We start from the raw sequence: 23299 nt of genomic DNA, 5'->3' as shown, positions 1-23299 counted from the left end.
TACCGGCTTTTGTTTGTGGCTGTTTAAAGGAAGAAAAAAAAACCCGAAATAAAGAGTTTATGACACATTGAAACGATAAATCGTCCCTTTAGCCTGTTTTTGTTATCAAGATAGTGAGCAGCGAGACAAGGAATTTATACACAAAAGAGAGAAAAAGGCGAAGCGATAACTAAGAGCCTCCCTCGTGCATCCATGCTCTTTTTACTGTCCGCATAGTAATTCTTTTCGCCTCTCGGCTAGCTATATATATATGAACACCAGAACAACATTCTGTTATCCTTCTTTACGATTTGTCTTCAGTTTTCCGTTTTATTTATTTATTTATTTTTTATCATTATTCTTGCACATCGTTACAAGATAAATATATATTAAACTAGAAATACGTGACTCGCAAAACCTCGCGAAGCTGGGGCTGGGTGGAAAGCCCTCTTTACTGGTATTGTACGGCATCAAATGAGGAGATTGAAAGGTTTCTGAACATAGCAACTATTTTGATGAGCACGGTCTTTTCGTAGTTCCACAGGCTAGTTTGCGGTTGAAAATCTATTTCTGAGGCGACGAAATGTACAACAGGCGTGCAGCGCGGCTGTCGTGTTTGATGAATTTATTTCCCACGGAAAATTATTTTACCGCGGCCACAAAAGTGTAATTTCTTCAATGCAATCTTTCACCAAAAAGATTTCTGGAAAGAAGGGAAAGGATTCTGGAGAGATAGTTCTGTATCCAGTGAATATTGATGAACATTGCAGTTGAAATTTCATCCCGCACGCAAACTTTCGCGATGTACTGTATGCAAATTTTGCTCCAGACGACGCCAGACAGTCCGACGTCATTCATACTTTGTTTTTTCACTGTTGCTAGGCAACCGTGCGGACACCTTCAACGAAACATATATATAAAGATATTTTTCCCTCGAATTCGTGCGGCTTAGCTCCGCTCGGGCCGACTCGGCCCGACAAATTTATTAACCTCGCTTCGCGAGGAAATATAAAAGATAAATAAATAACAAAAGGGAGAGAAACATATGGCGAGGATGTCCATAGAGAAACCATTGGTGCTTGTACGAGCTACAGGCTCCTCCAAAAAAAATACAACTTTAAATCAGGATTTTAGGCGTAGCTTATTTAATTCATCAATACATTCAGGTTAAAAAGCAAGTACACAGTCAAACACACAGGTAACGAAACATAAAACAGCACGTTCAAAACAGGAGTAGTCCATTTAGGAGAATGATCTTAATTTAGATTTAGACAGAGAAAATACTCTCAGCATTCTGAATTTCTGAATTAAAGGAGCCGCCGTTAGTTTGATTTCTCTGGAGTCCACTACAGCTAAAATAATAAAGAATTGAGAATTATACAAACACTTATTGTTCAAAATTAAAAGCATCGATGAGATGTTCTATGTGCATTAGCAACATTAGTTTTAAGAAAAGTGCATTATTCATTTTGATTCAAGTGTCTAGCGGAACCCGAACAACAATTGTGGATCTCTGGTTGCATGGAATTTCAGGGAATCAAATCCGTCCCAATGATTTGAATTCGAGGAGGAACTTGAGGATAAAAAAGCTCGTAAGCCGAAGACCACGCATTTACTGTTTATATAAAATAGTTTTTAGCCAAACGTAGATTTTATTTAAAAGCCATTTTAGCTGTCTGAAGAGCTCTTTTGAAAACCTGGACAAACAAGTGCAAACAAAAAAGCGGTTAATGTTTCAATTTGATCCATGCCAAAAAAAGAAAAGGTGTACGCAACTGTTCTCTGTTTACTTTCTTCCTAAAAGTCTACTTTGATAACGTTGATGTCATGATGTCATATTCTTCTTTAAAATTTCTGCTGACTTTTATCGAATCGAAAAAAGACAGTTGTCAGGGATTTTCGTTTGGGTTTGTACTGATTTCATCGTCCTTTGCTACAAATTACCACTTCTTTAATGTTTTAAAATCTATGAAAGTTGTAGTGGCGATCATTTATTAACTGACTGAGTATTTCGTAAGTTTTTCTTGCAACCGATTGTCGGTTTAGTAATCGGGATTTAAGTTAACACACCCAAAATCATCACAAATCACCACAGCTAAGACAACACTGGAGTGTTAATCTTATACATGCTAAATTACTGCTAATTGTGATCATTTTAGAAAAGTAGGAACTAATGTGCATTTGTATACGTTTATAAACAGCTGTTTATCCACTGTACAGGCAAGTTGTATAAAAATGATTCTTCGCCATCAATGTAAATATTGAAAAAGAGTTTAAACAAAAGAGGTCCGGGCCTAGTTTTCTTTGTGAGTCAATTAAGAAGTTAAATATTGAGCAAAAGTCCCAGTCGAAACGACAAACGTTAATGTTTGTCGAAAGTGATTCACTTGTTAATGCACTGATTTTCCCTTTATCGACTCCTACTATAAATCTGGCCCCAACAGATCAGATTCACATTCATCTTGATCGCATCTATGATGATATTACTGGTGTTGCTGTTGTTAGGAAGTGCTGCAAAGGGTAAGAGCTTTTAACTCGTGCTTTTCCCAATATAATTATTCTCTTTTTCTCTTTCTTTTCTTTTTTTCCCTTCCGTTTTAATTCATTTCCATTTTTCAATAACGATGATCTGCAAGTTGGCGTTTATTCGTTTCCTGTCTAGTTTTTCGTTAAAAAAATCTTTTACTTTCATTCTGGAGCTAGTGAATTGGACGTTTTCGTTAAAAACCTTTTAGGCACTAAAACTAGTACCTTTGTTCGTCGATTTGCACTAAATATTAAGAAACGTCACCATACGTGTTTTCCTGCAGTACGCCCGATTGGAAAAACGTTTCAGGTTAAAGGTATATTAAAACGATGAATGATAAGACTCATCAGTTTTATGCCGTTCTTGACTATTCCTTGTTTTACTAAAGCCAGAATGTTCAAACTCAAAAAAAATTCCTTGCAATATATCAATTTTATCCCCACTTAAAACTCAACAATTAAGACTCGTAAACACTCGTAAACAAGTCCTTTGTTCTGAGCAATTTTTTACAAGATAATGGAATAATGGTCGATGGAAGGTGATATAGAAAACAGGTTAGCGCCTTCAGCGTACAGAACCGCGTCTAAGGGAGGCAAACCATTGACATCATTTGATTCATTTTTTCTTCCTTTTCATTGGCCGAGAGCAAACCACACTGAGTTGCAAATAACTGCCTACTACTGGCGGCGCAATACTATCCAACTGTCAGAACTGTGTTTTGCTGCAAACAATATTCTGCTCTTGCGTAAATGAAACCACGCGTGAAAATATATGGCAGGTCGCTATTCAGATTTCAAGGCCTTGAAGAATGTGAACTCGCTCCTAAAATTCTTCAGCTTTGTTGATGTTTACATTTTGTTATTGTACGGTTGGCTGTAGGTATAATTTGAAGTACTAGTCGAAAGAATAAATTATTTTACTGAGAAGGAAACCAATTGATTTCTACCATTATTCCTGCAAGGCAGCGCGGCAGTTATGAAAAACAATATCGGTGACAAATGATAAAACAATTATTGAACTCAGTTATCGCAAAAGATCGTGATTCCGGCAGTGTCTCGCAGATCAATTGTTTGCCTCAGCCGGACCTTACGAATGCAAGACGGTGACGCCAACGAAAACGTCATTTTAAGGTATAACTTTATTTCATTTGTGCTACTTCGCCATTATTTTAACTCATTCAACTTGTACACAAACGACAAACTACCCAGGAACCAAATTGGTAGGAGTACCGTTCAAGTTAAGGAAGAGAATGACAAATTCACTGTCGTGTGTTTACGTTCTCCACAAAACGTTGAATTTGGTCATTTCACGTTGTTGTTTTGCAGGGGACGACAAAGAAATGTACCAAAATGTAAAACGCACCTGCAGAGCGATTGTTTTTGCTCATTAAGCCTTTTGTTTGTGGCGTTGTCGTCGCCGTCGCCGTGGTGTTTTCCCTAATAGGGAGCTTAAGCAACGACGACGGCAACGGCAACGAAAACGCCACAAAACAACAAAAACATTTAACGCACGAGCAGAACGATTGTTTTTGTTCATTAAACCTATTGTTTTGTCGCGTTGTCGTCGCCGTCGCCGTGGTGTTTTCCCTAATAGGGAGCTTAAGCAACGACGACGGCAACGGCAACGAAAACGCCACAAAACAATAGGTTTAATGAACAAAAACAATCGTTCTGCACGTGCGTTAAATGTTTTTGTACATTTCTTTGCCGTCATCAGCAAAACAGCAACGTGAAATGACCATATTCAAGGTTTTGTGAAGAACGTGAGCACACGACGGCGAATTTTTCATTTTCCTTCCTTACTTGAACGCCGTTCCTATCAATTTAGTTCCAGGATACTTCGCCCACATTGTAGAAGGTGAATCAATATTGGAGTAATCGCGTAGTAACAGAAGTAACGTAAAGTTATATTTTCAAGTGACGTTTTCGTTGCCGTTGCCGTCGTCGTTGCTTAAGGTCCCTAATAACTGATCTGCTCGCCACTGACAAATCAAGATATTTTGCTCAACCTCGCCGTCCAATAACTGTTAAATAGTGGACATGCGTATACCGTGATGGATAAACGACATTGCACACACAGCTTCAAAATATAATCTTACCTTCATTGCAGGGCAGCAGCTGCCATGTGGCAGTACACCCATCACTCAGTCACGTGTCATTGGAGGCCAGGACGCTAAGCCGGGAGCCTGGCCTTGGCAGGTGAAGCTTTCATTTTATGTTTCTGGACAATTTAATAATTGCAATTGTTTTCAATGAAATTTTTGAGTTTGTTTGTCTTTGTTTTTTTTTTTGTTTACTTTTTGGAGTAACCGCTTAAGGATGTAGATCAGTTTAGTTTCATTTGTTTAGATTTATCTTCTGAAAATTTTCTTAAACACTAGACACGTGAAAAAATCTAAGAAGGCAGTTCTAAGGTGGTGGGTTTTTGGAAGGCGTGACGTAGCCTGAGACTTAGGATCATGTTTGTGACAAACGGCAAACGGCAAAAATGACCTCGGTGACCACAACTATTGCACATTTGCCGCTATTTCCTGTTTGTACACGAAGTTGAGTAGTTTTGGGTTAGCAACTTGACCCAAAAATAATAATTCACTATTAACTCGTATTTGCTGGTTCTTTGGTGGCAGGAAACGAGTATCTGACGCTTGACATAAACGTGACGCTCAAAATTTCTGTATTATCTCATACTTGATCTAGTCTGAATCAGTTGTAGTGCAGCTCACCATTACGGGATTTTAGCTTTGGGGATTTGTTTTTTAAAGGGGCGGTGTCACCGATTTTTTTGTGTTACTTTGAATAGCCAAAAAACATATTTGAATCGATGGAATCGTCAAAATAATGGTTCAGTTTTGTTAACAATAACCCTAATGAAAGTGAGAAGTGATCATCGCAGTGAATTTTCCAATTTATGCAATTGGAAATTGGAAGCCTGAAAAAAAATTCAGGCTTCAACGGTCATGATCACTTCTCACTTTCATCTATATCCGCAGTTCATATATGAATTATTTCACATACTTTACATCGTTCACTCCTCTCACGGGAAAATGGGAACCTACAATTGACCTTGCTCCCAATGTGTGGCTTCATAGCTCAGTTGGTAGAGCATCGCACCGGTAACGCGGAGGTCACGGGTTCGAATCCCGTTGAAGCCTGAATTTTTTTCAGGCTTCCAATTTCCAATTGCATAAATTGGAAAATTCACTGCGATGATCACTTCTCACTTTCATCTATATCCGCAGTTCATATATGAATTATTTCATATACTTTACATAATAACCCTAATAATGCACAGAAACTAGTATTTATTATCTTTTGCTGGGGATGGCTAGGATGGAAATGGATTGGAAATTGAAAAAATCGGCCAGTTTTTTCAAGTTCCTCCTGTGTATTATAGAGAAATCGTTAAAAACTGCTTATAGTTTGTTCTTCCCCGGATAAACACCTTGATATTTCCTTCTCGGTGCTCTAACAGCAATTTCATGTTAGAAAAAAGGTTCTTTGTCAAATATTTGAGCCATTTTGACGAAAATATAGCAAAATCGCCGTGACAGTGTCCCTTTAAGAAATCTTGACAAATTTCTTATTGCTTCCTTTCCCACTGGATAATCAATCAAAGTGAAGAAACTCTGAGAGGTGGAGTTCTCAGTCAATTTGCACCTTCGTTAAACGCGTTTCTTGCATTTCTATTGGCCAATCGCAGCGGAAGCCAACAAAAACGCGTTAAAATATAATGGAAACATTTTGCGAAAACTAACAGTCAAAAACTAGTAATAGTGTGACCTTGGTTCTTCGCCTGATGCTTGCATGTACATTACATTTTTTTTCCTTTTCTTCAGATCGCTTTAAAACGTTCTGGTCGTTTTATTTGTGGAGGATCATTAATATCTAGTAGCTGGGTAGTAACCGCTGCCCACTGTGTAGCAGGAAGCTCGTAAGTGTTTGTGTTAATCACATAAAAAAAGATATATATAAAAGAGATTATTAAAAACTGAATGATTGTATGATGCAATTCAAAGGATTTGATTGGCTAAGCGTCTATGGTGTATGAGCCGTTATACCATGTTCGAGAAAAAGCGACCATAAATTGCCTTCTAGTTGTTTTTGCAAAGCGACATCAGCAAGATCTAGCAATATTTCTTGATTGTTTTTAATAAAACAATTATTCAACTCGCGCCTGTTGGATATGAGACGATTATAGCCAGCTCGGCGCTACCCGGCCGTCTCTTTGGCAATCTATCATCTCATATCCAGCGCGTGCTCGTGAAATAATTGTTAATTATAAAAGAGATGTATAACAGAGATTAAATAATTAAGCATTTTTTTGGGAAATTGGCGTGATAGAGGATTTTTTTTAGTCAGTGACACAGTTGTACTTGGAAAAAGGAGATGAACCTATGACCTAAATACAGCTATTTTTTGCGTTTTGGTATGCGATCAATTTTTATGGCATTTGAAACAAAACAGGCAATTTCCAGCTTTTTATCTCCTTTGCTTCTGATTCCCTTACCTACAGTAGCCGGCTCTACCTTCAATTTAAGGTATTTATGTCTTTGCAGAAATCCCGGTAACTACAAGGTTGTTGTGGGTGAACACAATAGAAACTCCAATGAGGGAACAGAAGAAGAGGCCAGTGTCCAACGGATTATCTCTCATCCAAATTACAACAGTCCACGATTGAGCAGTGATATCGCGTTAATTCAGCTCTCGAGGCCTGTGCGGCTATCGCAGCGAGTGAATCCCGTCTGTCTACCAACTCATGACACGGATGTACCTACTGGATCCAAATGCTACATTACAGGTTAGTCCGCAAGCTCAGGCGGTGTGCGCACTCAGATTGAGTTGCATCATGTGCGTATTCAAATATTGCCTCATTTCCATCGAGACGCAGTCGAGCGTGCATCTCATTACGGCGAGAGGAAGACAGTAAACAAAGCGATACGGACATAATATAGTCAAAGTATGCCAGAGGAAGCTATTCTGTACATGTATTCCCAGACGCCTTGAGGTCACCGACCCTCTCTTCTCAAGCGGAATCTAATTGTCATGCTGGGTGTCAGGGTAGAAGGGTATCCAACATAATTCCACTATCCTATACATTTATCAATATTACTTCTTACATAAGTCGTGCGTGAACATATTATAATGTACCATTTTGGAACGGGATAATAAGTTAATTAACAGCCCAAATTTATTTAACATTTATACATTTACAATGTAACTGTTTCCTTGTTTGTGTCTCTTTTTATTTTGTACTCAACCTCAAATGAAAAAGGACAAATTAAAACCTCCTTATTACATTCAGAAGCAGTGAAGGAACGAACCAAGTGGTGTTTTCCCACAGTTAGACGTTCGTTCTTTATGGCAATATTTTATACGACGACAACACTTTCATCATTAACTAGCAAAATAACGGCTAAAATAAGCGACTCCAATTTGTTGTTACTAACTGAATAATGATCATGTGCATCCATAATTGTACTATATTTACATTGAGCAGGTTAAATAATGGAGGCTGTTTTAAACACTAATTGGTATAAGCTTTAGGTATCAAATAATTAACCAATCTCAATAGAGTAATTAATTAAGCGCTCACCCAACAATCAATGAATAAATTCCGGTATTACGGTGGTTTTTTAAAAATGCTATCGTAAAACAGAAACCAAATCAATAACATAAGGCCAATGACGATAAACGGGAGCAAAGCGAAGAAACGACAAGAACTGAAAGAAGAACCCCTCTAATATACAAACGAAGACATACAAACGAAGCTCGGCCAGGGAAGTGATTTTTCTCACGAATAATAATTCCTACTGTAAATAATGGTAATAGTTCAATGTTCCAGATAACTTTCAAAATCAGAGAGTCCATGACGAATTTTGAGTAGTCAATAGCTCTGGTTCTCTCCAAATCTTCTTAGTTTACCATTCCGATTTGTCGGGTCAGGAAGCCAGCTTTCTTGGGGTTTTGACCTGAGACCCCTCTTTTATCTATAGTGTTTGGTTTTACTAGGTATAAAGTCATCAGCGCAAAGGTGTCTTCTTTACTGTGTCTTTGTTTTGTCATGATCTGAGCACAAATTGCACAATAACTGTCTTCGCACTTATCCTGCTAGCAACGTCGCTTCAATCCCTCCTAGATAAGTAACTACGTGCTGCTTTTTAAAGTAAAGTTGAAAATTGGTCAAAGCTGAAGTAGCTGAGACTCGTGCCCCTAGCTGAGAGTTTTAAATTTATGTTTTCAAGGCTGGGGAAAGATAAGGCATCCGGGAAGTTCTTATCACATATTGCAGCAAGCCATGATGCCACCCATTGACAACATGAAGTGCAAACAAAAGATCCAGGCTTCTTCAGGTATGCTATGGCATCCACAGAGGTTTCTTTGTTTGTAATTCACGAGATTTGCAATTCTCGTACACTATGTTTACAGCTTTAAATTTGTTCTTTTCTGTTTTTGTTACTGCATAATTTAGCTCCTCGCGTCAGGAACATGAAAATAACTTAATCCACTAGCCCAATCTCGATATATTAAAATTCAGCCTGAATTTGGCATTTTAAGTACAATTTAAAAAATATTCGTTCATACAGCATCTCGCGGTTTTCTTTATCAAATTCAATTTTCAAGCCTACAGTTTATTTTATTTCTACCACTTCCTAGTTCCAATAAGTTTGACTCCGCAAATGTTGTGCGCCGGCGTGGAGAACACTATTTTAAGTGGTTGCCATGGTGACAGTGGAGGTCCCTATGTGTGCTTGAATTCCGATATGAGAACGTACACTCTGCATGGAGCGGTCAGTTGGGGTTCTCCATCATGTAATGCCAAACAGCTGTTCTCTGTGTTTGCACGAGTAACTCAATTCCGTGCTTGGATCAAACAGCATACTGGACTGGGAGGTGGCGGAGGAGGTTTGAATTCTTTTAATACTCACTGCTCAATTTGACTTGTAAAAGATCATTGTGTATAGCAATTAATTGCAACCAATCGTATTCGGGGTATAGGGGAAATATCATCGGGATATCTTCGGGAATCTTAAAGGCATTACATTGTATTGTAACTTTCCGGAATTACCGGATCAAAAGGTTTAATGAACTAAAGGAAAATTCTTGGAAAACTTTCTGTTTGCCGATCATTTAGCTCCTTCCGGGGATATTTCACAGTGTTAAACTCAAACGCATTGCACATCCCGTATATAGAAGATTGCAAAATCCCTTATATTTTTCGTATAAGACAGTTAGTTCATAAAAGATACAAACTGCTTGGGTAATTCTGATTGTGAGCAGATTTAACGGACCTCTTTTTGATGTCGATCTATGCTAAACCATTTATGCGCCGCGTGTACTGGTCGTTCTTATACGTCGCAATATTTGCTACAATTAGTTACAAAAAAACGGCAGTTGAGACATTCTCATACAACTTGTACGCGCAATTTTGTACGTCCTGTGTTCAGTTACGAACCAAAACGCCACTTGTAAACCCGTTCAACCCGTTCAACCCGTTCAACTTACACAATGTGAACGAATTATCCTGGAACATGATTAGTAGCAACGGCGTTGACGTCCAGAGCAGAAAAAGAAAAGTTCAGCGGCGTATTGCCAATCTTTCCTTAAAACTTTAAATTTGGTCATTTCAAATCGTTGTCTTGGAGAGGGCCTCAAAGAAATGTATTCATTTTTTAACGCACTTGAAGGGCCAATGTTTAGGTCATTAAAGCGTTTGTTTTTTTACTTCTCGTCGCCATCGCCCTCATATCACTTCTCCTAAGGTTCATTATTCCTCCACCCCGAGCCCCTCACATATATAGTGTTGCCGTGCTACTCAGACCACGTGCAAAAGACAAACTGAATCTTTGTTTTATTTTATGTTGTATGTTTGCATTTCCAGGAGGCACACCACCACCACCAGCAACACCTCCACCTCCTGGCAACAACGGTAAGAAAAAAAAAACATTTTACTCCTAAGTAACCATAACAACAAGACTGATGGTCGGATACAAGGAGTAGTAATACTATCCAAATAACGTTACCTTGTGCATTGAAATCTGGAAATTACTTGATGGCGACAATTTAGACTTTGAATTTAGGGAATTTAGAACCAGGTCAGGTAGTAAGACCGCCTATCCCTGCTCTTAAGTCTTCTATTTTGTACATCCCAAAGTAACCATTTTTGATGGGGCTGGGGTTGGGGATGATTTATCCATTTAGTCATAAAGATTCAACCTTAAATAACATTTAAAAGAAATACCTAAAAGAAAAATAAGAAACGAAGACAAAAATCATGGGAGTCGCAGAACAGCTATAGGCTTGGAATGCGGCTTTCTTTCCCATAGAAGAAAAGGTAAAGACTAGTTGTAAGAGTTAGCGTCTTTTTTATTTATTTTTTTTAAAAAACGTCTGTCTATTTTAAAATGGGGCAAATTTGTTGCCAATTGCAATTTTTGTACGTTATGTAACTCTTTCGTAAGCAACCCCTTTCGTGCAAGAAAAAATGATCGCTTATGGAAAGTGGAAGATTAAGGGTAAACTTACAAAAATAATTCCATTAGTCAATTGAATAACTATTAAATCTAACAACGCTGTTAACTTATCAGCCAAAATCAGGCAAATCGAAATCGCTGCTATCAATAACACTAATTTATGCATCATTATTCCAATGCTGTGTCCACAAAAAGACGACATTGCTGGCTACATACCATCCCCAATTTTTCCTGAAACAGACGACCAATAATAGAAAAGCTATCATTACGGAGAAGAGTGTAAATAGAAGAGCGCTCCATGGATTGAAAGAATGGCAATGGGTTGGGTGGTCGCTTGTCGAAAACAGAAAACAAAAGAACGTCTAAAGTTGAAACTTTTACAACAAGATTAAGTGTGATATGATAAACTGTCAACAGATTTTTTTCCGCTACAAATTTGGTCTTCAAAAGGTGTAACTATACCTTTTCACTGATTTTCTTTCTATCTGTTTGTCTGCATTACACCAAAATAGACAAAAACAGTTCATTTTATTGTACTTTTATCATTCTTACTACTGAATGAAGAAGTATATTACAGTTTTTGGTCGGGGATTGTCATCTTGGTTTGATTTCATAATGGCTATTAATTGTGTTAGAGAGTTAATTCCGTTATTTACATTGAATTCTGGTGGATTCTGATGAGAAAATAAGTGGCAGTAACAGAACAAAGCAATTTGATGTTATACCGTTCTCCGGTTCGATGCAACCAAAGTCACTGTGAAATGTTAATCATCAACATCCATCAATATATATTTTTCTTTTTTCTTCCCACAGTTTTCAGTTGCAATTTCAACACAGATCTCTGTGGTTTTAGACAGCTAACGAATGACAAGTTTGACTGGACTCAGAAGTCAGGATCAACGTCATCTTATCAAACTGGGCCAAGTCAGGATGTCTCTGGAAACGGTATTAAACACTAGAAAAACACCAGCATTTAATTTGTTACTAACGGAAAGGTTGACGTTATATGAGGCCCATACGAAAGTTAATCGCTTGTTTTCTTGCATTTCAAGGAAAATATGTGTACATCGAAACATCGTCTCCCAGAAGGCAAGGAGACAACGCCAAGCTTGAGAAAAGTGGTCTATCATTCAACACTAAAAAGTGTTTGTCCTTCTACTATCACATGTACGGCAATACAATGGGAACACTCAATGTGTACGTAGGAAGCAGGAAGGTATTCACGAAGTCGGGTAACCAAGGAAACAAGTGGAACAAGGCATCAGTTGACATCACTGAGCCGGGAGCATCAACGGTAAGGGAGAGTATTGCGGTCGAGCGTTTAGTAATTCGTATAGAGCGGTTTGCAATTCAGTGTCGAAAGTAATTTCGCCTTTGCTTCGGTTTGGCATTACTACGCTCCGTAATTGGTTAACCAAACTCGCTCCACTTTCTCAACCAATGGAAATCCAAACCAAAACCAATTGTGTTTTCGCCGCACGCGTTTTCCCGCGCTTGGAGCCAGTTACAATGTATTTGCTCCGAATCCTGATTAGCTCGTTGTGTTGTTTACTCTGTTCTGATTGGCCAGAGTAATTACTTTGGTTTTGGTTTTATGACACTCAATTGGAAACCTCTCTATGATGAAGTTAAGTAGTTGACCAACTTTCTACTTTGGGTGATAAAAAAGTGTAGTTTTCTCAGAGAAAGCAATTCGTAAATATTTGTTTTAACAGGGTAGGTGCACTTCAACTAATTTAGTCCAGGCTTTAAACATTTCTTTTCCCTCAATCCTCACCCATATGTATCCTGTTTTGATTTGTGAAACTAACTACTGATTCTAGCTGATATGATTTAAGTTTATGGTTTAGAATGTATGTCTTTTTGTCATATACACAGAAAAAGGTGTAAGGGTGTCTTTCACTCATTCCTTCTCCTGCCTGATATGTTCGTGTGTGTTGTTATGCTTTTCTTTTCCTTTCACTCTTCAGCTTGTTTTTGAGGGAATCCGTGGAAGCAGTTACACCGGAGATGCTGCTATAGACAATGTAGAGCTGAAGGATTGCGGTATGTTTTTTTTTTATCTTACATTGTGTATTTGTAAAGGCTGAAAGTTCCAAGTTTTTGTAAGTGAAGCACGAGCAGACTGATCTGCACTGTGCATCTGTATTTACTATTTGAATACGTGACTTGGTGACACACCGTAAACTGCCGACTATAAGCCCTCCCAGTTATAGGCCCATATACCTGTAAACAAAAAAATACGTCCGATTATAATAAGCCCCCCTCTATCTTTCCTTGTTTTGAGTGACACTTTGCTTTTATACACTTTATTATTATGAACAACTGTCATTTACATAAGGTCCATTTTCGCCCGCAAATAGCAGGTGTTAGTCGAGGTGGGCGGAGATAAGGGGTACAGCAGTCAGTGATTAATTACGTATTTAAATAACATGTACAAACGTCAATAAATAGCATTTACAAAATCAACCACTTGTAACAAGTAAATTTAGCTGCGAAACTAAACTTAATAATTTCCTTTCATAATCACTTTCATAGAACTCTGTACTACTTCAGAAAATTGGAAAAATTATTGCGGAACAATAAGTTTATTACTGCCTTTTTGTTATCCACTCTTTATATAACTACCGTGTAACTATTGTTAAATACCATTAACGTAACTTTTCTAGTTTTGTTCGTGTTGTTAGTTGCAAAACGAATTTCGATCAACACGGCTATAGTTCGTTTCGGTACGGATTTTTTAATCCGGTTGTAAGCCCCCTCGGATATAAGCCCCTACGTTTGTAAGCCCATCTAAAACTCCTTACGAACTTACGAATCATAAAATGATTTCATGATTTAGTAAACTCAAAGACTCCCAAAAAGATGATCAATTTTGAGCTCTCAAAATAACAGCTTAACTTTATGGACTTTTGTTATTTTTCCCTTTTGTACTTTTTTACTTGTTGTTGTTTTTTTTATTTAACCTCAACTCGCAACGACTGCTCCAATCAGGTTCACCACCAGTCACTACAGCTGCTCCAGTCACCACAGGACAACCATCCACTGCAATCCCACCGGTCATCACTACAGTCTCACCAGGGTGCTCTGGAGGTAGCTCACTTTTCTCTATTGATACTATTAAATATAATGAATTCTTTAAACTTTATTTACGCGTTTGTAGAGCGGTTTTCAGTGGAGTGTCTCGCAGCCAAAACGAGAGCAACTACTCTGACAAATTATAATGGACGTGTTTAGCGTAGTGAGCCATATCAAAAAGCGAGGCCAAGCGCGCCTTAGCCAAGCGCGCGTAAACGCGCGCGAGTAAGCCTTGATTAGTTTTGGTTGTGTTAATCACTTCTAATCACCTCTATGGTCCACTTAATCACTGACAGAGCATCTCCTTTGACAGGTTCAACTGCCCCACCACCGGTCACTACACCATCACAAGTTCAACGTAAGACTTTGTACTGTGTATTTATCTTCGACAACAATCCCGGTCATCAATAAAAACGTCTATTCTTTTCCTTTTCAGCATTTAGCTGCAATTTTGACAGCGGCATGTGTAACTTCGTCCAAGAGGCCGGGGATCAATTTGATTGGACGCGACGTAGGGGATCAACTCCTTCCTCCTCAACGGGGCCGTCTGGGGATCACACATCCGGGAATGGTACGTATATGCTTGGCATAATGAGTAATGAGTGATGAAGAGATATTCAGGTAGACAAGCAGGAAAGAAGCAGGTTTCTACTGTGGCTTCGAGCTTAACTAGTTCGGTTTCAGTTTAATGTTTTGCCATAAGTTGTACAAAAGCAAGGAAAAAAAACAAATTATTTAAACACTAATGGCGAGGAAGCCAAAGGGAAGCCGCCAGGCTTATAAGGAATGGAGCAGGAGACGCCGGTTTGAAGAACAAAATACCCGCGTGGTGAGGAAGAGTATTATTATGCAGATATTGTACGTATTTTATTTTACTATGCTATTTATTTAGTGTACTGTCTCCTATTAGCTACATTAGTGCTAAAGGTTAATGACACTGAAATAAAGTTTATTATTATTATTATTATTATTATTATTATTATTATTACTATTTATTAAGAGGAAGGCTGACGAGGTTTTAATTGTCATGTACATATTATTGACTCTGTATTCAGTTTGTCAAGAGCACGTGACTAGAAAGGGAAAATTACAAATCTTCGAGAGTCGAGCTTCCACAGAAGTCTGATTTCAACTTACTGTAATGCACCAGGGTGACTGAAGCGAGCTGAGCAAGTGTGCGAGAGAACTATCGTTAACGCCTTTTGACGTCTTTTTTCGTTTTTCCTCTCCTTGGTTTTGTTTTGATATGTTAACGTATTCTATGTTTGAGAGTAAACCAAACAAACTAACAGAAAAAAAAAAAAAAAAGACAAACAGACCAAAAACCACTGAAACCGATGACTCTGAACTATCGGCCTCCCCTCCCTCCTCCTCCTCCTCCTCCTCCTCCTCCTCCTCCTCCTCCTCATCATCATCATCATCATCATCATCAGGAGGATATCCTGTAATACACTACACTGTCTTCATATGTTTTGTTTCCATAGGTTTTTACATTTACACAGAGGCTTCTCGTCCGAGAAAACGTGGCGATATCGCAAGAATCAGCACTCCGTCATTGGAATTTCGCGGGAAAATGTGCCTTTCGTTCGCTTACCACATGTTCGGTTGGGGAATCGGAACACTCAATGTGATTATAAATGGAAAGAAATATTTCACACTTTCTGGGTACCAAGAGAACAAATGGTTTGAAAACAAAGTAACCATAAGTGATGTTTCCGGAAAGCATAAGGTGAACAATTTTTCTTCTGCAAATTTGCTTTTTAAATGGCTTTTTTACTTCAGGAATTTATGGCTAAATTGTGGTAGAGGTAGTGATTGGCGTTATAATATGAACAGAGAGGTGTTACTACCACCTTGACAGGAAAAGACTGATAAAATTTCTTGGGGAGTAGTCCTTTTTTTCTGTTCTTGTTCTTCTCCCTCTTTTTCTCCTCCTCCTCCTTCTCCTCCTCTTCCTCCTCCTTTTTCTCTTCTTCTTCTTCCTCGTCACAGGTCGGTAGTTTTGTGGGGGAAAGGGGTTGGGTACAGTACACTAGAACTTGAGAGTGCATGAGGAGAAGGGACGCAACGTTCCAAAATTCAAATAATTACACTAAACATAACAACTATGAACAACAAGAACAAAAAACTACAATTTACAACGACGTAAAACCGGCATTCACGAAAGCAGGTCTGTGTATCTTATCTTATCTCTTCTATTCAAACCATATTTTATGGATAATTGCAGGTTACATTTGAAGGTATAGTGGGAAAAAATTATCAATCCGACATTTCGATTGACGACTTCTCGCTGACCCCTGGTGGCTGCACAGGAGGTAGTATTAATCATCGTTTGGTGTTGCTTTCTCTGTCTGTGGGTTATCTTCTTTATGTTTTGCTGATGCCATGTTTTTCTCCGGCCAGGGAGTACTCCCTTATATAAGATATACAGGTATTTCCCGTCCAAGCGGTGCGGGTTTGATAGGTTTTGGTCTGAAAACGGGAAAAGATCTTAACCATTTTGGTACAAATCTGAAATCCGTCTGAATCTGAAAGCAGGAAAATTACTATATTTTTGTTTTGAAATGGGATCAAGATTTGGAGGACTGATTCCAAACACCAACAACAAATTCCGAGTACAGAATAGCAATACCTATTTAAATTTCCCTGAGTTTTTCTTTCTTTCAACTTAAAAATAGTTACCCGTGTTCATTGTTGGACCCAACTGGCTAAAATTTCAATTAAGAACAGTCCACGGAAGTGTCCAGTTTTTACTCACATTTTTTGTTTGTAAATGAAAGCTTGTGCAAAAAGCGTCCGTGTCAATGAGAATGAACTTTAACAAACAAACTCATCGAGAAACGTTCAATAAAACGTTACATGTTTAGTATCAAACAAGAATTCGAAATTTTTGCGAAGTAACTAGACAGTCTTCTAATGAAAAGGGCAAAACAACATGACAGAGAGCAATATCCTATGAGACTTACATGTAGCTGACGAGGTCTAGTTAATTCTCTGAGAAAATTTTGTTTATCGAAACCAAGCCAAAGTATTACTCAACATCATCTTGATCCGGAAAAATTCATTTGCATTTACTTTCATCACACAATTTTCAAATGCGACCATAAAAGTCGTATATGTAACTTGTGAGTTGAAAGTTAATGCAAAAGAGGTTTTTTCTGATCAAGATGACCCAGCTAATTCCAAATCACGCACAAACCAATGCTACCTTTGACGTGCTCATTGCTTGGTTATGAGCTATGATCTGATCTTTTAATTCAATTGTGTATTACTTTGTATTCATTCATTTATTTATTTTATTTTATTTTTTTTTATGATGATAACGATGAGAATTATTGTTTATAATTATTTTGTTACAGTGACTCCACCACCACCGACACCTTCCCCGGGCACTCCACCTCCCCCAGGTTCGTACGCAATGTAGTTAATTTTCGAAAAACAATTTGCACAGAAAAGAGGCAGGTTGTGACTTGTAAATTTCTGGATGCACTTCCTTTATTCAATTTAACACTGAATATTTGCGCAATACAAGGCCTGATTATAAAAAAAAATTATCATTACCACTATCATTATCGCCGTCATCATCATCATCATCATCATCATCATCATCATCATCATTATTATTCGAAAAAAAAAGGACATGAAGTTAGACAGTTGCAATTGGCTTTCACAATTTACTAACGTGTGAGAGAAAACGTACGATAACTGGCAGTTACAAATAATTTAAGTTACCTTTTAACCTGCTGCAAGAAACGATGAATATTGTTATATCCTATCTGGTGATAAAACCAACTAGACTGCCTTTGCCATAATATTTTCAGTTTTAGTTTAAATTTAAAAATCCATTTATTCTATTCTTTCTAACGACTCTCTGTCGCTGACACGTCATATTACTAACACATATTTTTTGTACTTGCGTTACGTTTCCTATCACATAATTTAGGTTCTTGTGGTGTCCGTCCACAAACTAGGATTGTCGGAGGTACTGCTGCTAAACATGGAGATTGGCCATGGCAGGCTCAGCTGCGAACCACCTCTGGATTCCCTTATTGTGGAGGCTCCTTGGTGCATCCAAACTGGATAGTAACAGCAACTCACTGTGTGCGAGGAAAATCACCCAGCTCCATTGTCATAAGGTACCAATTTGCTGCCTGCTGCCTTCGGCTTATGTGATTCTATTTTGTAAGCAATATATAATTAATTGCAGTTGTATTCGTGACAAGATATAGTGAAATAAATAGCCTCGGAAATGGTTACGAACTGTTGCGGAACTGGTCTTAGGGCAATTGAACCGCAATAAAATGGGACGAATTAAACTATTTTATTATAAAAGCCTATAATAAATCAATTATAAAATAGCTTAATTATTTGCTGCAGACATAAACAAACTATCAATCAATTAACCGACAAACCCTCCAACTAACCCGGAACCAAAGTACCAACAAACTGATCAGCTAACCAATCAACTAATTTCCAACCAAGAAACCAATACAACTACCGACCAAGTAATCAACTTCCCAGCCAATCAATCAAGTAACCAATCACTCAACCACACAACAAACGGACGAACCAACCAACCAACCACCAACTAACTATTTAACTAATTATAATTCACAGTTCTAAATTTGTGGTAAACTAACTGATAAGAACGTACTGATATAAAAGACTGTCTGTATCCCTGATTGGCTGACCAATCAGCTAAGTGATTAACAGACTTCCCGGCTGTCTATCTCACTACCTCCAAAAGGAAGTAGACAAAAGACATTGATTACGTCTTTCCGTCTCATTAGGCTTGGCGCTCACAGGCGTACCTCCACTGTTGGTACTGAACAGGATATTAGAGTGAGCAAAGTGGTCACGCACCTCTCCTACCACAAGCCATATAGTTACAGTCACGATATCGCCTTACTTAAACTGGAAAGACCAGCTCAACTAAACAGGTAAAATACGTTGCAAACAACCTGTGAATGATCTCAACTCTGCTTGTTGTGTCACACTAGCATACATCTGAAAGTAGATTAACAGAGACAGAGGCCAATATCGATAAACAGAAATACACGAGGGTCGAGAGCAAAACTCTTGTCGAAAGTGAATTTGTAAGGATGGTAAAGTTTCTTTTTTACCTAAAGCCGCTGGTGGAAATGTAGTTTTGGTGACACTTTTCATTTTTTTAATACCTGTAAACTAGAAATTATATTAGGGTAGTAGAAAAGAGAGTTTGACCGATCGTTTGGCTCCTTAACTATGTCTCGAGGGATTTTAACTGATTTTAACTGATTGTCTTTTAGTTACAAATAACTAATTACCAGTCCTTATCTAAAGTCCTGCTTAGAATCCTGGTTGGTTTTGTTTTCGTATTTGAGTGTTGTTTTATTCTGTGTCTCTCTCCGATAGGAAATTAACTACTTTGTTATCCCTTTCTTAGAAACGTAAATCTGGTATGTCTTCCACACGCCGTAGCCGCGCCAACTGACGGCACCAGATGCTGGATCACAGGCTGGGGGCGGCTTGCATCTGGAGGCGCTACTCCTGACAAACTTCAGCAGGCTTCAGTACCGGTCGTAAGTCGTGCTCGTTGCGACAGAGCCTACCCAGGAAAGATCCACGACTCCATGATCTGCGCTGGGCTTGATCAAGGTGGAATTGATTCGTGCCAGGGAGACAGTGGGGGGCCAATGGTGTGTGAGACTGGCGGAAGGTACTACCTGCAAGGTGCCACAAGCTGGGGTTATGGATGTGCTAGCCCTGGGAAGTTTGGAGTTTACGCTAAGGTGAAATACCTGTTAAGCTGGCTCAATAATGAAATGGCCAAAAACTAGACCAGACTGCCAACATGTCAAACACGCTCGTCGTAGTTCAGGGTGTGATTTATGTTCATTAAGGGGGAAATAAAATGACCTTGAAAAACGAAATGACAAAAAAACATGAATAAAGCAAAGAGCATGGAAAATATTTCTGTCTGTTCTGTTTTATTTTAAAGTATATATAGTTACCAGAGGGGGAAGACTCCATGGATAAGAATTGCGGGAATTTCTATGCCTTTGTATAGAAGGATTCTTATCTCTACCTGTTAGCGCGAAAATTATCGAGAGATAGAAAAATGTACACATTTCCTTGCGAAATTGCTCAACTTGGTTTTATCCCCGATACCTTGAAAGCCCTGGGACACAAAAATGAATTGAATATTCGGTTTTGTTCGAAACTGAGAAAGTCGTTCAGAGTAAAAACAAAATTAATGTGTAATGTGAGCCTATTGGGTAATTGCGCAAACCTAAAAAGGAAGAAATGAAATTTCTGATTTTGTGGTGGTCAGATCGAACCTTCCCACTTCTCATACGGGTATATTACGAATTCACGAAATGACAAAGCTTTCAGTTGGTTTGATAGCTCATCGGTGACAGAACACTGCACCAGTATTGCTGAGCCGGGCTCGCGGGTTTCGTAGCTGCTTAAGTTGTTAACGTAATTGGAATGGTTTTTCATTTGTGAATTCTTTCATCCACAGTTCACATATATGAATTCATTTATAATAAATTTTCCATCTAACGAGCGCGCTAATTGGTTGAAACAGCGTGCTTTATCAGAGTACAGATGCACGGAGAGATGTTGTCACGCCATCAGCCCATTTGTGAAATGCCTGGACTTCTCTCCCGGTTTATTTATTTATTTATTAATTAATTTATTTATTTTGACGCAGACGTGTTACATAACCTAGAAAACGAAAACCAGCTTTTCGCTTCAATGTATATAGACCATCCTGTGCGTAACAGTACAAATAACACGGTAATTGAAAGTGAAGTTTCCGAAGATATTTAGCGATGAAAACACACAGCCAAGTAGAAACATAAACAAAGTGAGATTTGCACACATGTCAATCGCCGAAAATTACGAAATTACAACAAAGGCAGAGACGAAAAACACCAGAGATAACACAAAATGGGCAGCTCAAGTTTTTGGACGAAAGATGTAAAAATGTCATATTAAAGTATAGTGTTAAAGGCTCAAATACGGCAAACGCTCGTTGGCTATATTTTCTTGTAAAAAAAAAATCAAACAAAAAAATGAGAAAACTTAAATTTAATTAGTTAGCAAATTCACACATATATAAGCTTACAAGATTCTAACATTTTGCAAGTTCCATCACGGCACATCATGCATGGCCACCTCTGCTCACCGCAGTAAAGCAAGCCTCTGAAATTACAACGCTCCTCCTTCGAGTGAACAATCGACAGCTTGTTCAGATATCCTCTCCAGAGCACTAGTAGTCACAGCAGCCCAGTTTTCCTTACGGTGTCAACAGCTCCAGCAATCCTCTTGCGCCCGTGAATTCCGCTGTTGTTCATTCACAAAACACAGCGCTCAGTTGGTTTAATACCAACCGCAAGCTTTATTTCAGTGAGCGCTTAAAATTAGAGCGTGTTTACAAAACTTATGCCGGAATGAATTAGAGAAGTCCAACACAAAATGTTCAAAACAATTCATAACTCTGTGAATATTTCTCTTACGGAAATAATTCAAGTCTACAAGTAAACATTAACAAAAGGAGAATACAGGAAAAACAATGTTTGGTTGTGGTCCGAAATATTTAAACGTTTACTGCGTGTTTACAAATGTGCCCTTCGAATGAATTACACAAGTCCAACACAAAACATAATTCTGTGAATAGTAGCTCTGTGAATGTTCAAAATTAATTTATCCACGAATATTTGTCGTATGGCAACGATTTAAGTATTGGCGTATAATTTGAAGTATGTTAAATTTGGAAAATTACCGACAGTTGCCTGCAAAAATGGATTTAATTTCTATGCGACTTGCGAGTTGCTTACTCACCCAGCTCATCAAATGTTTGTTTTCAACTGACATTTCGCCTGTTTGTTCGTTGCTCTCGGGTTTCAAATTTGCTTATTAGTCGCATGCTTCCTCGACATATGTAGTTTGACAACATATTCAACGAATAGAAGAAATTAGTGTTCTTCAAAATTCTCGTTTGTTTTTCTTAAAGAAGTAAGCCATCCCACTTCCCGCTGAAAAAACGCGGATTGCCGCACAAGTTGAGTGGGACATTTCACGGTGGCTTACATAGTGGGGCGGACGTGCGTACGTACGTACGTACACGTACGCCGGACGGACAGTAAGCAAAATTTTTCGCATATATGGGTTTGCCAGCTTCGCTATGAAGAAGCCTCAACTGTAGTCTAGATCTGTTCTGTTGTAAAGCACTTAGGAAGCGGCTAGAGCACTCAAGAAGTAGGGAGAAACACTCGACTACGTCTCGTGTTTTCCCCTACACTTCTTTCGTCGAGGCTTCTTTATTTCTTAATTATTTCACTTTACCTTGTGAACAGTATAGGGCAAAAAGAAAAATTGGCGAGCCGGGCGAGCGGTATCGATTTTTGTCTTCGTCCTAAACCTCACTTGGGAGCCCTGTTCACAGGCGACTTTCACCTACATAAACAGCTTTTTATGACCGAGGTGGAAGGTAATGCTATTACTGCAGGAATTATATAAGATAATTAATATATAATATATAAGGCAAATCAAGCTTAAATAAGCAATATTTCTGATATAATTTCTGAAAGCAGTTTTAAATTTAGATAAATTACTTCGATGCACCTTGCAGATTGAGATGTGGATCGTAAGCGTGAGGTACTGGCCATACCGTAGACCTGTGCAGTGTGACCATTGCTTTCAGATGACTTATTATGGCATTTTTTGTCGTCACACGCGATCTCTAGGTGATGCAAATCTCCACACACATTTGCCGAGACTGTTGCACAATCCTAGTCACAGCCACCACATAGATAGTGTGGGGATGGCGTTTAAAGGTGTGCTTGCACACACCTCGGCAGTAGCTAAGAGTACCTGACACCCGGCTTTCGAGTCGTTCGGTGCCCGACGGCTATACCACGCAGATGAGGCCTGACAAGGCCGAAACAACTGTCCATGGTAGCCTCTGCCCGGGCGATATACATATGCGCATGCGTGAGCTGTTTAGTGTGACCATTGTTTTCTGATGGTTTATAGTAATTATTCCGGGAAAGTTAACAAGTACGCAAAGTACACAAACATTGAGTATATCATTCCAGAGGCGAAACAATAGAGTTGCGTATACATGACTAACAAGTGAGCTAATTAACCTATGCGAATGATTGCATTTCAACACGTATTACAACAATGTTTTACAGAAATTGAGGGTAAAATTTAGTGCATCTTTTAACTTTCTTGAACCCATTAATTAATTAATG

The 23299-nt window shown here is 38.5% G+C and overlaps 1 protein-coding gene across 7 annotated transcripts in view; it reads left to right on the top strand.

The window, feature by feature from the left end:
* Nucleotides 1-2387: 2387 nt before the first annotated feature.
* Nucleotides 2388-23299, top strand: part of LOC146459589 (MAM and LDL-receptor class A domain-containing protein 1-like) — a 194246-nt gene continuing 173334 nt past the window's right edge. For 2 of the 7 annotated variants that reach the window (XM_085089304.1, XM_085089302.1), the window contains exons 1-6: nucleotides 2388-2499; nucleotides 4616-4704; nucleotides 6342-6436; nucleotides 7062-7303; nucleotides 8748-8855; nucleotides 9160-9408. In XM_085089304.1, the coding sequence (XP_084945430.1) occupies nucleotides 2454-2499; nucleotides 4616-4704; nucleotides 6342-6436; nucleotides 7062-7303; nucleotides 8748-8855; nucleotides 9160-9408 (829 nt within the window). In that variant the 5' untranslated portion in view covers nucleotides 2388-2453. Of the gene's footprint in view, nucleotides 2500-4615; nucleotides 4705-6341; nucleotides 6437-7061; nucleotides 7304-8747; nucleotides 8856-9159; nucleotides 9409-10384; nucleotides 10433-11789; nucleotides 11922-12028; nucleotides 12271-12946; nucleotides 13023-13970; nucleotides 14070-14367; nucleotides 14413-14490; nucleotides 14626-15538; nucleotides 15784-16281; nucleotides 16370-17413; nucleotides 17462-17997; nucleotides 18191-18844; nucleotides 18995-19479; nucleotides 20007-23299 lie in introns of those variants that run through there. The other 5 variants (XM_085089307.1, XM_085089309.1, XM_085089306.1 and 2 more) reach the window with 5 other exon arrangements.

The sequence above is a fragment of the Pavona decussata genome, unplaced genomic scaffold (genome assembly GCF_977016875.1).
Source record: "Pavona decussata unplaced genomic scaffold, jaPavDecu1.1 SCAFFOLD_218, whole genome shotgun sequence".
In the NCBI taxonomy this organism is placed as follows: Eukaryota; Metazoa; Cnidaria; class Anthozoa; order Scleractinia; family Agariciidae; genus Pavona; species Pavona decussata.
This window is presented reverse-complemented; position numbering and strand designations above follow the sequence as displayed.